This window comes from Acomys minous, assembly GCF_964271855.1.
Source record: "Acomys minous genome assembly, chromosome: 9".
Taxonomy (NCBI): Eukaryota; Metazoa; Chordata; class Mammalia; order Rodentia; family Muridae; genus Acomys; species Acomys minous.
The window spans coordinates 14,515,914-14,534,731 of record NC_140490.1 but is presented as its reverse complement, the minus strand read 5'-3'; the positions used below and the strand labels follow the sequence as shown (position 1 = coordinate 14,534,731).

Below are 18,818 nucleotides of genomic sequence, written 5' to 3'. Positions count from 1 at the left end.
CTGCACTGGCTGCTGGGGCCTGAGACTTTCTCTGGGAGTGTTTCTGACAGGTGATGGCCTCTCTAGACTCCTGTATTTCTGCACTTTTTGTACAGTTTTCACCAACTGCCCCACTACTCTCTCTGTTAGGGTTAAAAAGCAGAAGTATAGACAGGAGTGGTGGTGCACGCCTTTAATCCCAGCACTTGGGAGGCAGAGGCAGGTGGATCTATGTGAGTTCGAGGCCAGCCTGGTTTACAGGTGAGTCCAGGATAGCCAAGGCTACACAGAGAAACCTGTCTTGAAAAACTAAAAAAAAAAAAAAAAAAAAAAAAAAAAAAAAAAAAAAAAAGAAGCAGCAGCAGCAGAAGTATGCCTCCTGTGCCTGCCTTGCTTTGCTTGACACAAATTCATCTATGTTTATTCATGCTTCCACAATTGACAGGATTTCATTCCTTTTATGGCTAAATAGTATTCCACTGTATGTGTAGTCTACATTTTCTCTAGCCATCCACCCATCCACCTATCCATCCATCCACCCATCCATTTATCCACCCATACCCTTATCCATCCACCCATCCATTTATCCATCCATCCACCTATCCATCCATCTACCCACCCATCCATCTACCCACCCATCTATCTATCCATCCATCCATCCATCCATCTATCCATCCATCCATCCATCCATCCATCCATCCACCAATCTATTCATCCACCCATCCATCCATGGATACTTAGGCTGGTTTCACATTTTGGGTGTTGTGAATAGTCTGCAAAACCAACTGTCTAAACTATTGCCAAGGCTATATCCAACTATTGGCCGGATCCCCCAAACTGATAACACCTACCCAGCTCATCGAGCATGTAGACTTTGATCCGGTGATAACTGGAGACTTGAGTACTCCTGACTAGTGTTCATGGTACTAGAAGGTACTCTGGGTGCTAGCAAAATGGAAACACAGGCACCAACACAACTACAAACTCTTCGATTTGCAATGGTGACCCGCTTGCAAGGTGTGCTAGTGAAATAGTGGCACAAAGCTTGTGGGATTAACCAACCAATATCTAGTTGGCCTACTCCATGAGATCCTCAACACTGCTTAGTTGGCCAAGAACCTGCAACTAGATCGGCTAAGGATGAAGGGGAAAACGAAATAGTATTGTTGATCAAAAGGAACACCGTAGCAATGAATGACTCCTAATGACATTCTGCTATACTCACAGAGCAGTGGCTTGTTCAGTCAGTCATCATAGATGCTTCTTCCAGTAATAAGTGGGAATAAATAAATAGAGACCCATAGCTAGATAAGGTGCCAGATAGGGCCCCAGTGCTGAGAGGAGAAGTGAACACAAACCCCAGAAGCTATCTCCAATTGATGCCCACTTGCAAGTTGGAAAATTATTATTTTTCAGTACGGTCTCATTGGGTATACAAAACTACTCTTTTAAAATTTAATTAATTAAGTTTCATCACTTCTCTTCAGAAAAGGGGAAGCTTCCTATGGATGCCAGCCGGCCCTGTCATATTAAGTTGTAGTGAGACTAGGCACATTTTCTACTGAGGTTAAATGAAGCAGCTAGGATGAAAGAGTCCCAAAGGCAGGCAACAGATTCAGAGACAGCCATAACATATGTGCAGAGTACTGAGACTAGATCCTTGCAGGCTCCCTGATTCTTGGTTCGGTCTCTATGAGTCTCTATGGGCCCAGGTTAGTTGATTCTATAGGTTTTCTGTGGTGTCCTTGGCCCTTCTGGCTCCTACAATCTTTCCTTCCCCTCTTCCTCAGGATTTGCTGAGGTCTGTTTCCCTCAGTTGCTGGGTGAAGCCTCTCTGATGATGATTATGTTAGTTTCCTGTCTAGAAGTATGGCAGACTGTCATGGTGGGGTTCCCTCTCATGGCATGGGTCTCAAGATGGACCAGTCATTGGTTGGCTACTCCCTCAATTTCTGCTCCATCTTTACCCTAGCACATCTTGTAGTCAGGACAAACTGTGGGTCAGAGGTTTTGTGATTGAGTTAGTGTCCTAGTCCTTCTGTTGGAAGTCTTGCCTGGTTGCAGGAGACGGCCAGTTCATGTTCCATATGCTCCATTGCTAAGAGTTTTACTTAGTGACCCTCGTAGATTCCTGGGAGTTTCCACTGCCCTAGCTTCCTAGCTCATCCTTCCCCATTCCAGTTATCTCTCCCTGTGCTCTTTCTCCATTCTACCCCCACTTCATTCTTCCTGTTCCCATCCCTACCCCCACCTCTCTATAGTCCCCCCACCTCCACGCACTATGTCTATTCTAGTTCCCCCTTTCAGTGAGATTCATAATCTCTCCTAGCTCCCATCTTGTTACTTAGCTTCTTTAGGTCTGTGAATTTGTAGCATGGTTATCCTTTACTTTATGGCTAATATCCACCTATATTATATATAAATGAGAGTACATACCATGTTTGTCTTTCTGGGTCTGGCTTACCACACTCAGGGTGGTCTTTTCTAGATCAATCTATTTGCCTGAAATTTTCATGATTTTCTTGTCTTTAATATCTGAGTAGTATTCCTCATGCAAATGCACCACATTTTGTTTTTTTAAAAATCTATTCTTCGATTGTGGGACATATAGGTTGTTTCCAGGTTCTGTGTATTACGAGTAAAGTTACTATGAACATAGTTGAGCAAGTGTCCTTGTGGTGGAGCCTCTTTTGGGTATATGCCCAGGAGTACTATATAGCTGGGTCTTGAGGTAGATCTATTCCTAATTTTCTGAAAAACTACCAAATTGATTTCCAAAGTGGCTGTACAGATTTGCACTCTCACCAGGAATGGAAAAGTGTCCTCTTGCTCTACATCCCCACCAGCATGAGCTATTGCTTGAATATAAAAACCACTCCCCTCTTTTTAGCATCCTGTATCCCATAGTCCATATTGGTTCCCACCAATGTGAGTCTTTCTTCTCTAAAAATAAGACCAGAGATGTGTACATATTAGCTATCATTCACTCATGTTGCTTCTTTTTCTCATTTATTTATTTATTTAATTAATCACTTTACATCATGATTGCAGCCCCCTCCTTCCCTTCCTACCAGCCCTGCCCTTATGCCTCTTTCTGCCTTCCCTCTCCCCTACTCCTCAGAAAAGGGGAGTCCCTCCTCCCAATCTATCTCAGCACATCAAGTCTCATCAGGATTGAGCACAGTATCTTCCCCATACCACTCCTGGGTATATACCCAAAAGGTGCTTTACCGTATAACGAAGACACTTGCTCAACTGTGTTTATAGCAGCTTTATTTGTAATAGCCAAACTCTGGAAACAACCTAGATGTCCCTCAACCAAAGAATGGATAAAGAAACTGTGATACATTTACACAATGGGATACTACTCAGCTATTAAAAACAAGAAAAGCATGCAATTTTCAGGCAAATGGATAGAAGTAGAAAAGATCATCCTGAGTAAGGTAACCCAGACCCAGAAAGACACGCATGGTGTATACTCACTCATAAGTGGATTTTATCCATTTACAGCAGGATAAACATATTACAATCCGCAGACCCAAAGAAGATAAGTAACGAGGAGAACCCAAGGAAGGATGCTGAGATCTCACTCAGAAGGGGAAATAGAATAGACAGAGGGAGTGGTTGGAGAGAGGGAACAAGGTCGGAGAGGGAGGAGAGAAATAAAGGTGAAGATCAGATCTGGAGAGAGGGGTGGGGCTGGGGGCAGGAGGAAAGGTGGCCCGCAGAGAGAGGAGAAACCATGGGTGGGGCATCTCTGTGACAAGCTATAGATCTCTGACAGGGTAGGCTTCTGGGATGATATGCGGGGATGGCTCTAGCGAGACTCCTGTTAGCAAGGGTCATGGAGACTGAAGAGGACAGGATTCCTAGTAGAGGGAGGGGAACACCAACCCACCCAAAACTTCTACCCAAAATTTACCCTGCCTACAAATTGTGTAGGGATAAAGATAGAGCAGAGATTAAAGGAATGTCTAACTAATGCCTGGCCCAACCAGAGGCCCACCGCGTGGGAGACAGCCAGTTTCTGACACTATTAACGATTCTCTGCTATGCTTGCAGACAGGAGCCTAGCATAATTGTCTTCTGAGAGGCTCCACCCTGCAATGGATTGAAACAAATGCTAAGAATTACAGCCATACACTGAGCAGTGCATAGGAAGTCTTGTGGAAAAGTGGGCAGAAAAAAATAGAACGACCTGGGGGTGACAGGAGCCCCACAAGAAGACCAACAGAGCTAATTAACCAGGGCCCAAGGGGGCTTTGGAAGACTGAGGCTCCAACCAAGGACCATGCATGGACTAGACCTAGGCCCCCTACACAGTTGTAGCCGATGGACAGCTTGGGCTTCATGTGAGTCTCCTAGTAAGGGGAGCAGAGGCTGTCTCTGACATGGACCCTGCACTTCTTGTAGGCAAGAGAAATTTTGGGTGGAAGGTTTTATGGGGGAGGGGTTAGTGTCCCCCTCCATCCACTGGGAGTCCCCCCTGGTTACAAGAGGTGGTAACTACAGGCTCCATATCCCCTGCTGCTAAGAGTCTCAGCTAGGGTCACTACCTAGAGTCTTGGGAATCCCCTCTGTCCCAGAAGTGTCCCCCCACCAATTTTCTATCTTTCTGTAAGTCCTCCCTTCCATCCCTGCTCTCCCCAGACCTGATCCCCACCCGCTCTGCCACCCAGTTCCCTCAGGTTGCGCCAGTCATTGGTTAGCTATTGCCTCAATCTCTGTTCCATCTTTATCCTTGCACATCTTGTAAGGAGGACACATTTGGGTTGAATGTTTTGTGGGTGTATTGGTGTCCCCTCCCTCCACTTGAAGTCCCTCATGCTACAGGAGGTGGTCACTTCATGCTAAATATCTCCTGGTGTTAGGAGTCTCAGCTAGGGTCACCCCATAGACTCCCTGGAGCCTCTCCTATTTGTTTTTTTTCTTTTACTTATGTTTTTGCTTTTTGTTTACATATTATGATTTCCAATTTTGTGTTGTATGGGATTTCTGTGTGTGCCAATGTGTAAATATCTGTATCTTGCTTTTTTTTTTGACTCTTTGTTTTTCTGTTTGTTTGTTTGTATTGTCCTGTACAGGTTTCTTTATTTTTGTACTACTACTACTACTACTAATGCATGTTTGTTTTCTGATGAGAGAGGGCAAGAAAGGATTTGAACGTGGGAGGTGGGGAGGATCTGGGAAGAGTTGAAGGAGGCGATAGTGATAATCAGAATATATTGTATGAAAAAAGTATATTTTCAGTAAAAAATAAAATTATATAAATCAAGGCTGATCTCATAGAAGCAGAGTAGAGGGGTGGTAACCAGATGCAGGGAAGGGGATGGGAAGGAAGAGGAAGGGGGTTATCAGATAGAAGGTGCTCTTATGGGAGCTCTAAGTTCTAGTGTTATCACAGCGGAGTGACTCTGTGTGACAGCAAATCATTAAATGATTCAAAATAAAGTTGGATGAGACTATTTTGACTGCTCTGATCATAGAGAAGTATGTATGAAGTGATAGATAAACTAATTTTCTTGATTTGCTTGTTGGAGAATGTATATATATATATATATATATATATATATATATATCCATATATATATATATATATTAAAACATCTCACTGTATTCTACATATGTCCAATTATTGTGCTTGTTAAAACGAAGTGAAAATAATAAAACAAAATAAGAATAACTTTTGTTTTAGTTTGCTTTCTACTGCTGTGATGAAATATTCTGATCGAAAGCACCTTGGGAAGGAAAGGGTTTATCTGTCTTACACTTCCATGTCACAATCTATCACTGAAGGAAGTTGGGGCAAGAACTTAAGCAGGAACCTGGAGGCAGGAACCGGAGCAGAGAGAGGCTGTAGGGGAATGCTGCTTACTGGCTTGCTCCTCTTGGCTTGCTCAGCTTTCTTCCTTATGCCACTCAGAGCCAGAGTAGACTGGAGGAATGCTTTGACTGAGAGTTTAAGGATTTCTTAGAGTTCCCAGGGGCCTACTCTTGGGTATCCCCCTGTGGTCATCTTGGAACTCATCCTGCTACAGTGAAGCTGAGACTAGACTTATCACCTTGGCAGGTCTGTCTTCCCATCAAAAAGGGACTTGTTAGCGGTGCCCTAGACACCTGCTCACGTAGAACCCTGTGTGTGTGTGTGTGTGTGTGTGTGTGTGTGTGTGTGTGTGTGTGATGAGGAGGAAGCAGTTTTAGAGAAGCACTTGTAAACAAAACCTGTTTAGGTAACACTGTTTATTTTGACTTGGAGTCTTAGTGACTGGATAGGTACCGCAGCGCATGGGGACAGTGGCATTGTGGGCCTGGGGAGGGGTGGTATTCAGCATTCTGTGGAGGGCTTTGCCCTGGGAGCAGGAATGCAAGGATAAGGTAGGTAATGGAAGCACTCTAGGCTGGCCACAAATGGCTTTCCTATGTGTTGACAATTTAGACTACAAGTGACAGAAGTGAAACACTAAGCGGCTTAGGCAGCAAAGGGAACTCTTGGTCCATGACAGTGAGAAGTTCAGGAGACAGTGTGAGACACGGATTGACCCCGAGGCTTGAATAGCATCAAAATAGCTGTGCCACCATCTCATACCTGCTTGCTTCTGTGTTGGTTTCATTTTCGGGTAGGTGTCCCTTTGGAAAAGTTGGATGGCTTATGCAGAGCTATTGTTGTGAGTTCATTAGAGTCATAATTAACAAACAAAATGGTACCTGGACCCTCACAAGGGTAGGTCAGTTCAAGTGTGCCATCTTTCTGGGCTCTAGGATCCACTCTGGACACCCACCCTCAGGCAATTGGCTCAGTCACTTATCTTATAGGGACTCCAGCCAAGTGTTGGGGAAAGTTTCAGTGATGGACCTTGGCCATCTATTCATCTCAGAATCAGCTTGAGCTTCTGAATGGACTTGGGATGAGTCACCTCTTGGGATAAAACAGGAGGAAGGAAATTCCAGGAAGGAAAAAAAATCAGATCTTGAGGCAAGATAAAGCTGCTTGCATTAACTGGGGGTCATCACATGAGATGCTGACATTCAGAGGATTAGAGTGTGACCCAGGGTTAGATTGGACTATTCAAATGCTGGGTTGGCTCTTTTCAGGGTACTCAGTAGGTTTATCTGACTGCAGAGGGTCAAGAAACCTCAAATATGAGGTACAGAGGGAGATGGGGAAACCTGGAGCAGGGTCACCAGCCCATGAAGCCCGGAGGACAGAACTGCCAGCGCTGAGACCCATGGGAGAGCAGAAGAGCTTGTGGTAAATGGTGGATTCCGGCATAGTCCCTTTTGGATGGTGGAAAGGCTTCCCAATGCTAGACAAGACGACAACCCTGGGCATGGATGCTGATGAGGAGCACTGGGTCTGAGTTGCTGCCTTGCAGCCAGCTCTGAATGTGTGAAGTAGACGGGAACCCTAGTTTCTGCTGGTGGATGCCTGGGTTGGGAGTGTTGGGGCCAGTTGCCCTCCCAGATAGATCCCTTCCTACTTAAAGATGTTTCTTCCCTCCTCTTCTCCCATGCTCAGATATCCGTGGGCTCCAAAGCTTTCTGGACCAGGCCTCACGACTGGGCCTCGATGTCTCTTTACAAAAAGTGGACAAGAACATCAGTCATGTGTTCACCAGTCTCTTCACCACCATGAAGACAGAGGAGCTGAACCGTTACCGGGACACACTGCGACGTGCCATCCTACTGCTGAGCCCGCAGGGGGCCCACTCTTTCATCAATGAGGTAGGTCACAGGAACTGAGGCCACTCATGCCTGATGCCCAGGGGTGACTGAATGCTCAGTCCACAGCACCTGACTGTTCAGGCAAAGGCCTAAACATGACTTGCCTACTGATTTGTCCCCAGCAGAAAGTGACCCAAGTCTTTCTCTGACTATGAGGAGTCCGTGGGGCTGGCGAGAAAGCCTGCTTATAAATTACTGCCTGAATTTTCTGACCTGAAACCAAGTGTTTTCCCTTTTAATTTTCTTTTTTCTTTTTGTTAGCAGGTATGTACCTATAGGGATAAAGTGAATTTCTAGGTGTCTGGAGAAGTGGGCAGGTTTGCCGTGGGATTTGTTGACCTTTGACAGAGGTGTCTGTTGCATATCAAGTGGTACCTGGGATGAGTGAGCATCTTTTCTTTGGTGCTTGTACTGATCAGTGCATGTGCTGCCTTTAAAGACAGCTCTATTAGGGACCGGGACTTTCTAATGAAGACAAGGAAGGCCCACCAATTTAACAAAGAATCCATTAGTTTGAGATCAAACTAGGGAACTCTAGAATAAGCCAATGTTCTCATGCAGAGAGGCAATATAGAGGCAGTTGCTACTCTCTGGACTTGAGTTTGTTTGGGGAGAAGTGGTTACTGGGGATGATGTGTCTTGGAACAAGTGAGGGCCCAATGGATTCTGGGTTCATGGAGCATTGGGATGCCCCCTGGGGTTTCCCACATAACCCACGCCACCTTGCCAGCCCACAATGATTGAAGGTAAAATGAAAGAGAAAGACAGAATTATACTAATTTTATCTGATGTACTTTGCTTGCTTATTCTGCTTTCCCCTCTAATTAATTATCATTCAAAATGCTGCCTCATGCATCAGGAACCCGCACGAAGCCCACTGCTGGAGAGCCTAACGTTGGGGACGCTTAATTTGGTGTAGTTGGCCAGCAGCCCTGGCGCTCTCCGCTAATCAGCACCCGATTGTGCTGGTGGTCAGCCAGGCCGTGCTGTCCTGTGGGTTCTCAGCATCTCCACCAGAACCCCTCTTCCCTGTATGCAGTGATTCAGCCCCGGATTAGCAGTACTGACATGTCCAGCCTTTCTCGGAATGTTCCCAGCGGTGTATTTGCCGCAGGGCGACTTTTCTCCCTCTTGTTTACTGCCAGATTCAGACTCCTCTGCCTGGGGAGAGTGTCCACGGAATCTGCCACCAGCCTCCCAGCTTCTCACTTCATGCTAATTACTTGGCTTTCCTGTTCCTCTCCTTTCTCCTCTGCTACTGGTCTTCTGGGAGGCATGGGAGACGAAAGAATATGGGCTTTGCAGTCACACAGATTTAGGTCCAGTCTCTGAACTAATTCCTATGTGTGTGTGACAATGATCAATTTGCTTGGACCTTGTAGCCTCTGCCTCTGTGAAGATGGTGGTAAAGGAGGAGGCAGTGATGATAAACATTGGCTCCAGGTTTCTTAGCATCCTTCCCTTTTTAGCTGCGTATACACAGGTGTTTTCCTTCTACATGAATCTAGGCCTTTCTTGTTTCTAGGCCCCAGAAGGATTTACACTCAACTACAACTGGCCTAAATATGTTATTTCCAAGTGATTAATTATGCAAACTCCTGTGGTGCGGGTATACTCTGCTTGGCTTTAGCTGGTTTTCTTTTCTAATCCTTCAGACTGTGTTTACAAAATCTGGGTCTCTGGATGGCTGGGGGTGTGGGTTCCACAGGAGTGGCTCCTTCTCTTGTCTGGAGACTGAGTGTGAGGGCAGCCTCTGGGTTCTGAGTGGAGGACATACCTCCTGTGCCCTCTCTTTCACCTCCTTAATGAAAGTCCTAGTGTCTGGATCCCTGCCATGCCATCAAGAACAGAGGAAGTCATAATTTCCTGATGTTCACGGTGGCCCGGCTCTTTGTATTCATTTCCTGGTCAGCACACTTTGTGGACGGGGAAACCACAAACAGATGTTAAGTGATTTGCATAGTCATTTTTACTAAGAGACAGAGTGGAATTCCAGGCTAGGTTTGGCCTGTCCAGAGCCCTCTCTTCCATGGTTGGTGACTAGAGAGGACGCAGTATGCTCCACGTTCTGTCATGGACACACGTGGCTGTGCCAGCTTTGCTCTTCAGAGTTTCCCCCACGCCTTATTTCTAAGAATCTCACTGTGTCTCTTAAGCATAGATGGCAAGGGGATCTGGCGGCCAGAGGAGAACATTTCTGACAAGATGTCTAGTCCTGCAAGTCCCATAAAAGACAGAGACTCAATCCAGCACAGTGGCCTTGTCATTGCCTGGGGGTGGGATATTGATTGCTCCTTTGGCAAACTGACCCAATTTCCTCTTTGCTAGCATAGGTGGATGATCCTCACAAGGGTGACCCACTATCTGAAGTTTATGACACTCTAAGCACTGTATGGAGAAATAAGTGGCCTCTCAGCCCTACACCATAGTGACAGGCCATTGTGTTTTGATTGGGAGGGCACAAAAGAGCTGCAGCCCATGCAGGTTGTGTGGGCTCCCCAGCTGCAGTGTCTCCTCTCTCCTTTGCAGAAAGCGTGGCTGACTGGTAATGGATGAAGAAAGGAAACTCTACTAGAAGAGGCTACGTTTCACTAAATGTGAATCTGCTGTTGTGGTTGACACTTTCACTGTTGGTAGTAAGAAGCCCTGCCCATTGTGACCTGCCAGGCTGCCAGTGAACCATGTTGGAAACAGCTTCAGGGAACCATGTTGGGAGCTGCTTCTCTGAATAGTGACCCTTGTGAGGCAGTTCACTGCCGTCAGCCCTTGGCCTGGGGGTTGCATAGTACTGCTGGGTTATCTGTGATTCTCTATCAGGAGAGGCAGTGTTGCCTGGGGCTAGCAGATTCCCAAACTTTGGTCTTGGTGATTCCTGGGATATTGGGTTGCAGGAGACTGAGGCCTTGGTGCCTGCCCGGGTCTCTGTGGGCTCATGGACCTACTGCTGCTCGTCAGTCAGTCTTGACTCTACATTCTCTTCTCTGAGGTCTCTTAAGTCAGGCTCAACAGCCATGATGTTAACACATTGTCTTTAAAAGGTAATGAGATGGCTAGGTGTATGGCTCGATGTAGAACAGTTGGCAGCACGTGCAAAGATCTGGGTTTCATCTCTAATACAACAACAAAATAGAAATGACAACAAGGTAAAGGTGATGAGAAGGCCCCACCCTGGAGCAGCTAAGCATGGAGGAGAAGCCCCCTAGAACAGCTGAGCTTGGAGGAGAAGCGCTCCTCTCCAGAGTAGTAAGTACAGCTTGGAAGGATAGGACTGTGGTATTCTGGTCCTAGCTCTGTGATCACCACATAGATATCCTTGGGGTTTGTTAACACGTTCTGTTGTTGTTGTTGTTGTTGTTGTTGTTGTTGTTGTTGTTGTTAACATTTTCTTCCTCCAGCAAGACTTGCTGTGTTCTGCTCTTGGCCTTGGAGGGAGGGTGGCTCCTTCCAGTCATTGTAACTGGGAGTAGGCTGGGCTCACTCTCTTTCCAGTGAGGCTTTGGCACTGGCTGTCGAATGGCTTTAGTGGGCTGTGAGTTTGCCTATGATGTCATCTTCACTCAAAGCTGTCAGCTGGCTCGCCAGGTTGGGTGGTGCTGTGCATCTGGACCTTTCCATCTCACGTCAGAGCCTAGAGAACTCAAGTAATGAAGTCAGAGGCTGCAGAGAGGGACCAAGACCAGGGCCTTGCTCTGGGAATCCTGTTCACCAACAGCTTCTGCAGTTGGCTTCTGCTCACACAGTTCCATCTGTCACGTTCCCAGACTTAATGAGCCCAGCACTGAGACTTGGTTCCTGCTTCCATGGGATTTCCTTCCCGGTCAGGGAAGATGGAGGTACGAACAGATCATGTTATCCATGACGGCAGAAAGATGCATCAGTGCCTCATGGCTGGGGAGACATATCATTGCTTTAGACTCCTGTTCTAGGTCAAGAGAGGTCAGCAAACATCCCGGGCTTCTCCTGTAGAGGAAGTGGCCCTGGCCTATCTGTGGCATGTGGTGGGAGCCAGCACAGTGCAGAGAGATGAATGTATGGGACTGGATTGGGAGTAAACATCAGTGTAAGCAGGTGTGGGAGACTAGCTTACATGTGTACGTGTGTGTGTGTGTGTGTGTGTGTGTGTGTGTGTGTGTGTGTGTATGTATGTATGTATGTATGTATGAAGACACACAGAGAGACACACATGTACAATTCTCTCTGTCTCTGTCTCTCTATCTGTCTCTGTCTCTCTGTGTCTGTCTGCCTGTCTATCTGTCTGTCTCTCTCTCATACACACACACACACACACACACACACACACACACACACACACACACACAAGCCTACTTGAGCATATAACCAAGTGGTAACTTGTAAAACCATACGCTTAAACTAGCACAGTCCATCAGGCACCAGAACACACACAGACATCCCTAGGGAAATCCCACACTGTAGTGTGCACCTGCATCAACTAAGAATGGTGACCTGCTGGTAGTGGAGTGGTCTGGGGCAGTCTTTGCAGTGCTGGGAAGGGAAAGGCAGTGACAAAGTGACAATGGTAGTAGGTGACACTTACCTTTGTGGTTAGGTACCAACAAATTCTTCTGTAGTGGAAGGATAGGAGGATTGAGGAAAACAGCTGCAGGGACTGCCTCTCATTGCTCTGGGAATGTGCGACACTTTTTGCTCAGGCTGGGTAGAATACTGAGGGTGACAAAGGTAGAACGTGTCCCCCCGATCAATATCTCTCCCCAGCCTGGCTTCAATTTAATCCTTAATGCAGGTGGGCTGGCTCTAAGCAGTGTCTTTCCTGGCTCTGCTGCAGTGAGCGGAGCCCCCACAAGCTGAACGCAGAGCTCTTTACTACAGCTGTCGTGAAGGTAAATTAAGGAGTCACAGCTCTCTATTGTCCCACGTGATGTGTGCAAATATCTCTCACTCCAGCATGGCAAATCTCTAGCAGACGACTTTATCACTCAGAGCTAGCATAATTCCATGCCATTTAAGTGTCATTTACCAAGATATTTCAAATTACTAATTAATTATAAAAGATTAATTTTTAAACAAGGTCCCACATTTGCCTTTAATTATATCCCACTGTTTATGGATTTTAAAGCCGTAGCACTTTAACAAAAAGTGCTGTGAATTGGAGAGATTCATTGTTTTCCCTTAGAACGTCTTACAGACAAGATCACGAGGAAGAGTCGTTTCCTACAGTTTGTCCTGGCTGGTTTGGAGCGCAGTGGTGATGAGAGAAAGGTTGCTCTCAGCACCTGCTGTCTCTGGGATGCCTCTCCCTCCATTCAGAGCAGGCCCATCAGCCTCCTATCTGTGCCCCAACTACCTGCTGTGGTTCCTATCCTGTGACCCCAAGTGCTATGTGCAGGACTTGTGTCTGCTTGTCTCTGCTAACCCCATGCTCAGGGCCTGGAAAATGGATGGTATTCGGATCCCGGGAACATTGACTTCTGACCCCCAAGCAAACATTGATTAAAGCTTCAGATGCCCAGTAAACATATGGTGGTGGTTTGAATAGGAATGGCCTCCACAGACTCCTGTGTTTGAAGGCTTGGCCCATAGGGAGTGGTACTGCTAGGAGGTGTGGCCTTGTTGGAGTGGGCGTGGCCTTCTTGGAGGACGTGTGTCACTGTGGAGGCCGACTTTGAGGTCTCCTATGCTCACGCTCCATCAGTGTGGCACACCATCCCCTTTGGTTGCTTTCAGATAAAGATGTAGAACTCTCAGCTCCTTCTGCAGCACCATGTCTGCCTGCATGCTGCCATGTTCCCTGCCATGATGACAATGGACTAAACCTGTGAAACCGTATGCTAGTTTTCTTTATAGGAGTTTCGGTGGCCGTGATATCTCTTCACAAGAATAAAACCATAATTAAGACACAGACTGAACACATTCTTTTTTCCCTAAGGATGTTAAAAAAATTTTATTACATATTTTTTTACAAATATATTATACTATTGCACATATATACAATAAACTACCTACAGCAAGAAGGATGGTGAAAACAATCAGGAATTATATAAATGTTACATTCTTAGTGTTTTGGCTATTTGTATTAGGCAGCCTAGAAGAAAACATCTTTCCTATCTTGATGCGTCTAAAATTCCAAATGTAGATCAATATCTATCATATCTCATCATTATCAACTTAAAACATCTATCTAGACCTAAAAGCATCTTCACCCCTAAACAGCTAAGCTTAATTGTAAAACTAAACTACCTGATCTTCAACACCACCAGAGACTTGAGAAGGAATAAAATTCATTACCTGAGTATACAGGGAGTGCAGATTAGCAGCTTCCCAAATGAGAAGATGACAGAGACAGTTTGCTACCTGAACAGTCATCCAAAACTCTCTATAACTTTGGAGCATCTTCTTTAGCCTTCTGGCCTAATATATCTGATAGGCATATTTGTGAGGCAGGACCTATGAAGGACTTGTTTAGCCTGTCTTGGCAGAGTTTGGCCATCGACTCTGCCTGCATCCAAACTTGCTCATACTTAGGCAGAATTCTGTGTGAGGTAGAAATGAGGACATTTACCCAGTGGCTTGTTTGCTTGTCCTTTCATCCAGGAGATATGGGGCCCAAAGAGTAGACACTGAAAAGGGTAGGCTGCCTGCATCAGCTGAAATGACTCAGTTACCTTTTTAATGACCTTGGTACATATCTGAGTTTTTAGATTAGAAGACCTCCTCAGATGACATGGACAAAGAGGCTAGATAAGAAGCCTGGTGGGATACCCACAGGAAAGTTATGTAAAGCAGAGGTGAGGCAAAGCTGGGTGAATTGGCATGGACCCATCTCAAAGGTGCTGTTTGGGCCACATCTAGTTCAGTGATCTGCACATGTAGCTCTCAGGTGGAACCTTTATACTTGGGGTTGGCAGGAGCTTGTCTGTAACTTACTGTCTTAGAGCAGCTTGTTTACTTTGAGAGAAGATGGCCTTTGTATTGGTTAGCTAATACTGTATAACAAACATCCCAGAACTCAGTGTGCTTAAACAACGGCGTTTGGTTTTGGTCAATAGATCTGGGTAAAGTCGACTGATCTGGGCAAACTAATGCCTCTGGCTGTCTGGTGAGGATGATGTTGGCCAGTTGTGATCTGAAATGATAGGATGATCAGTGATGGGTCCTTTATCAATAGGCATGTTTATATGGAAGCAGCAGAGTTCCAGAGCAGCTAATAGAAATGCTTAGGGCTGCTAGAAGTCTAGCCTCAGACCTTGCTCTGTTACTTTTACCTATTAAGTGAGCCAGAGGATCAACTGAGTGGGCAGATGCCAGTTGAGTTACACACGTCAAGTTATATGAAAAAGGAAAGGAATGCACAGGTAGAGAGTTGGGGCCAATCCATCATCATCTCAAGGTGCTAATGGAAGAAAGCCTTTCTACCCTCTGGAAAGAAGAGGTTGGGAGTTATCTGGGGCCATTACCCTATTTTCTTATCTTGTTTCAAACATTGCTCAGCTTTGGAGTGAGGTTGGTGAAGTGGGAGTGTAGACTAAAGAGAGATGGCCTAGCCTTTTTGTGTTGAGTTGGCATTTTGTAGACCCATCAGCTGACCACATGGTTTCAGCAATTCTAGAAGAGCAGGGATGTGGCAGTGTGAGGAGTGTGATGGAACTGGGCTGTATTTCAGAGCAGCATGTCTTCAAGCTCACCTCTTACCACTATGTATAGGCCGAGACTTGTTTCCCATGGCAGATGAAGAAGAAGGCATCTTTCTCCTAAGTCTTTGCAGAGAACCCGTTATGAATATCATTATGAAGGAGAAAGTGAAACCGGAAAGGGACACTGGACTCTCTAGGGAAGCCCAAAAATATCATTTCATGAGTCTGTTGGTAGAGTTGGGCCAGATCAACTGACCTAAGAGTTTCATCTGAGGAGGAGGGACCCCCTCCCACTTGCTCCCCCTTTGACAGCTGAAAGAACTGTATTTGTGGGAGATGCTGGGACTTGAGAGCATTTACATCTTCCTTCTGAGCTGAGGAAAGACATGGTTCCAGGCCGACCTGCCTCTACACTCTCCCTCTGTGACTCCCCTAGCCTTGGCTTCCTATTTGCATGGTGAGAATTTTTTCATCAGTATCATTAGTTTATTCTAAGAGTTGTCTATTTTTCATGGGGTGCAGCTGTACCCCCTTCCTTTGTCTTAGAGTCTGTTGTGGTTCTAGGCACCCAGGATGCAGCAGTGACTGTTGCATGAATGGAGAATGTGAGAGTCTCAGAACATGAAAAGCTATGGTGCATCAAGGGTGTGGAGAACCATACTTGTAAAGGCAACACTGCAAGTTTGGTTATGTGCTAGTGCTTGACATCAAGGCTTACCACTTGATTGTGACTTACCACTGAGATGGTGGACCTCGACAGAACTGTTCTGTTGGTGCTGGGCTATTTATTATAGTAGCTACATCTACTATGGGGTGGCTTGGCATTTCCCTGTCCCCACTTCATTATACTTTATATCTTCAGCATCGTTCCGATGTGCCGTAGTGTTAGGGAGAAGGCAAGCAAAGGGCATTGTGGTCCATGACTGAAGTCATGGCACTTGGGGCAAAGGAGTTGCTGGTTATACAAGACAAATATGAGAGAAACAAAACATAGCAGTAGAACGTGGAAAGAAATATTTACCAGGAGAGACACCTACATGTCTACCATCTAAGAAGCCCTGAGACACTTGGGGTATGTAGGTTGGAAGTGGTTTCCTACCAAACGGGAAGATGCAGGAAGTGAACTACTTTAAATTAAATAATGACACAGGGCAGAAGACTAAAAGCTGCCCCCCTTCCTTCCTCTTATCTACAGTTCCTGTTCTCTTATTCACCAAGGCAATCTGTGGTTTTTGGATGCTTGAATGACTATGTAATGCCTTTTCAGGAGCTTAGGCTAAAGCACAGAGGAAGTGGCTAGTCTTTGTTACTGTGTCTGGGGATGTCTGTTGGTTGAGATGGTAGGACCAGCATGGAGCTATTGGGGTCAATGTGAAAGTGTCAGTGGCTCAGAGAAGGAGAACTGGAGATGTCCTGCCTCTTCAGTCGCTGTCTGTCTGGAAGCCTGACTCCTGGAACCCAGTGACAAGGACCAGATGTGCTTGCAGCTCCAGGGACTGAGAGAAGGGGCCGACAAATAGGGACAGATCATTTCTGGCCTTTGGCCACTCCAGTTGGGCTTTCAGAGAGCATGTCAGAGTGTTTTCAGAAGAGAACGCTGGGAGTCCTGGGGAATTTAAAGGGGAGGGGATCTCAGTGAAGCTACAGATGTTGTCTGGGTTATTGCAGATTATGTCCCAAGACAAGGCCATTTTCCATCTGAACTGTCAGTGACCATTAGGGATTGCTGTTTACTTAGCATTTCAGGATTGCTGGCTAATAGGCACATGGAAAGAGAGATGGCCACAGGTGCTTCTACCTCTAGAGTTACTTTTCAGGTGTGGAGGACTCCATCAGAAGCCTGTCAATGGCCAGGCTTCTACCAAGACACAGTGGGCTTTGTTTCTGGATCTTTTAGGGGGCAGGCATGTTCTCTGCTGGTAAAGAGCTGCCAAACTGAGCTAGAGAGAAGAAACCGACACTAAAAACTATTAGTGAGCCTGGGAATTAGCACCCAGATGTGAGCATCCTGTTGGAAATGCCCTAACGCCTATCACCATCTCGGGAGGGGTTGCACATCACTGTTTTCTTCTGTGCCATTGTATACAGGGGGCCCTTCCAATGCAGGCAGCCATGTGAACTTCCCTTGGGTAGTTCTCCAAATGGAAAGCTTTGAAGAAATCCAAAGAATCTTGAGAAAGACTAAAACCACCCTTTAAAATGACAGTTACAATAAAGCCTGCAGATCTGCATGCCTAGGGCCTCCAGGAAGGAATAGCAAGGCATGGAGGGAGCAGATGGGTAGCGAGTCTACTGTGTTAGTAGAGGGGGGTTCAGGCAGTAAACAAAAGTAACTGAGGTAATGATACCTGCCTTGAAGAGACCCTGGGGGAATCCCAGATCTATGCTCAAGAGGTCTAAATGTAGGAGAGAAATTGGAGCTGGGACACCGGCATAGTGGGCATTGGAAAGGGAAAGAGCATCCTTTCTGTCTCCCAGAAGAGCAGTGTCTTGCAGGAAGCTGAGGGCACTGTTCCTGTTTTCTATTGTTGTGTGGTAAACCATCCTACAACTTAGTGGTTTGGAAAAGCAATAAATTTTTATTAACTTTCATTCTTTCCTTCGGTCAAAACGCATTAAGGGATCAGCTGGACAGTTTTGTCCTCCAGTCAGCCATGTGGCTGGACAGTCAGAGCCTGCAAGAGTGGGAACCTGGAGGGCAGCGGGGCAACCGTCTTCACTTGATCTTTATAACATGCTAGTTTCAGAGTCCTTGCAGCACAGTGGCCTGATGGTAGTAACTTTTCAATGTGGCTGATCAGAGTTCAAATGCAGGTGGTCTGTCAAGCTAAAGGGAAGCTTGGGTCTGCCCACCACAGAGTCTGGAAGGGCGAGTGAGAGGATGGGTCAGAGTCGGGGCACTGGGTCATGCATTTGGACTTTATGGCCTGAGCTTTCATGATGTTGCTGTTTGATAGTGACCTGAAGGTCACTGACAGGAAGGACAGTTTTTGTTAAGGCAAAGAATTAATTCACAACCAACCAACCTATCCTCCTCCCTCCCTTCCTCTCTCCCTCCTCCTCTCCCTCACTTCCTTTGAGATAGAGTCTTACTCTACGTCCAAAGATGTCCCCAAACTCTTCATTCTCCCTCATCTCCCTGTTGAGTTCTGGATTGTAGATGTGTAAAAAGGACACTTCACATGGAATTGTGATCTTTTGGAAATATGCCCAAAGCAAGAATGGTGAGAGAGTTGGAGGAGAAGATGTAGTAGAGGAATGGAGGTTCAGAGTTCTTGGCCCGTGGTGAGTCAATCATCCTTTCTTTGACTTACCTGTGCTGTTTTCACTTTGTCAAAGCCTCTGAGGGTCCCTCACTCCTCATGGATTGCCTTTACTTGTTATAATGGAAGAAAACTGAAGTCAAGAAAGGATGTATTATTCCTCAGATATCTCCCAAAAGACTTGGACAGGTGTCTTGGGAAATGCTGAGACCCAGGTGTGGTGCTTGCACCAGGACACTAGAAA

The 18,818-nt window shown here is 46.1% G+C and overlaps 1 protein-coding gene across 3 annotated transcripts in view; it reads left to right on the top strand.

Moving 5' to 3' along the window:
- Positions 1-18,818, top strand: part of GRID1 (glutamate ionotropic receptor delta type subunit 1) — a 715,979-nt gene that overhangs the window by 197,992 nt on the left and 499,169 nt on the right. For all 3 annotated transcript variants that reach the window (XM_084796807.1, XM_084796806.1, XM_084796808.1), the window contains one exon: positions 7,496-7,701. In XM_084796807.1, the coding sequence (XP_084652933.1) occupies positions 7,496-7,701 (206 nt within the window). The remainder of the gene's footprint in view (positions 1-7,495; positions 7,702-18,818) is intronic.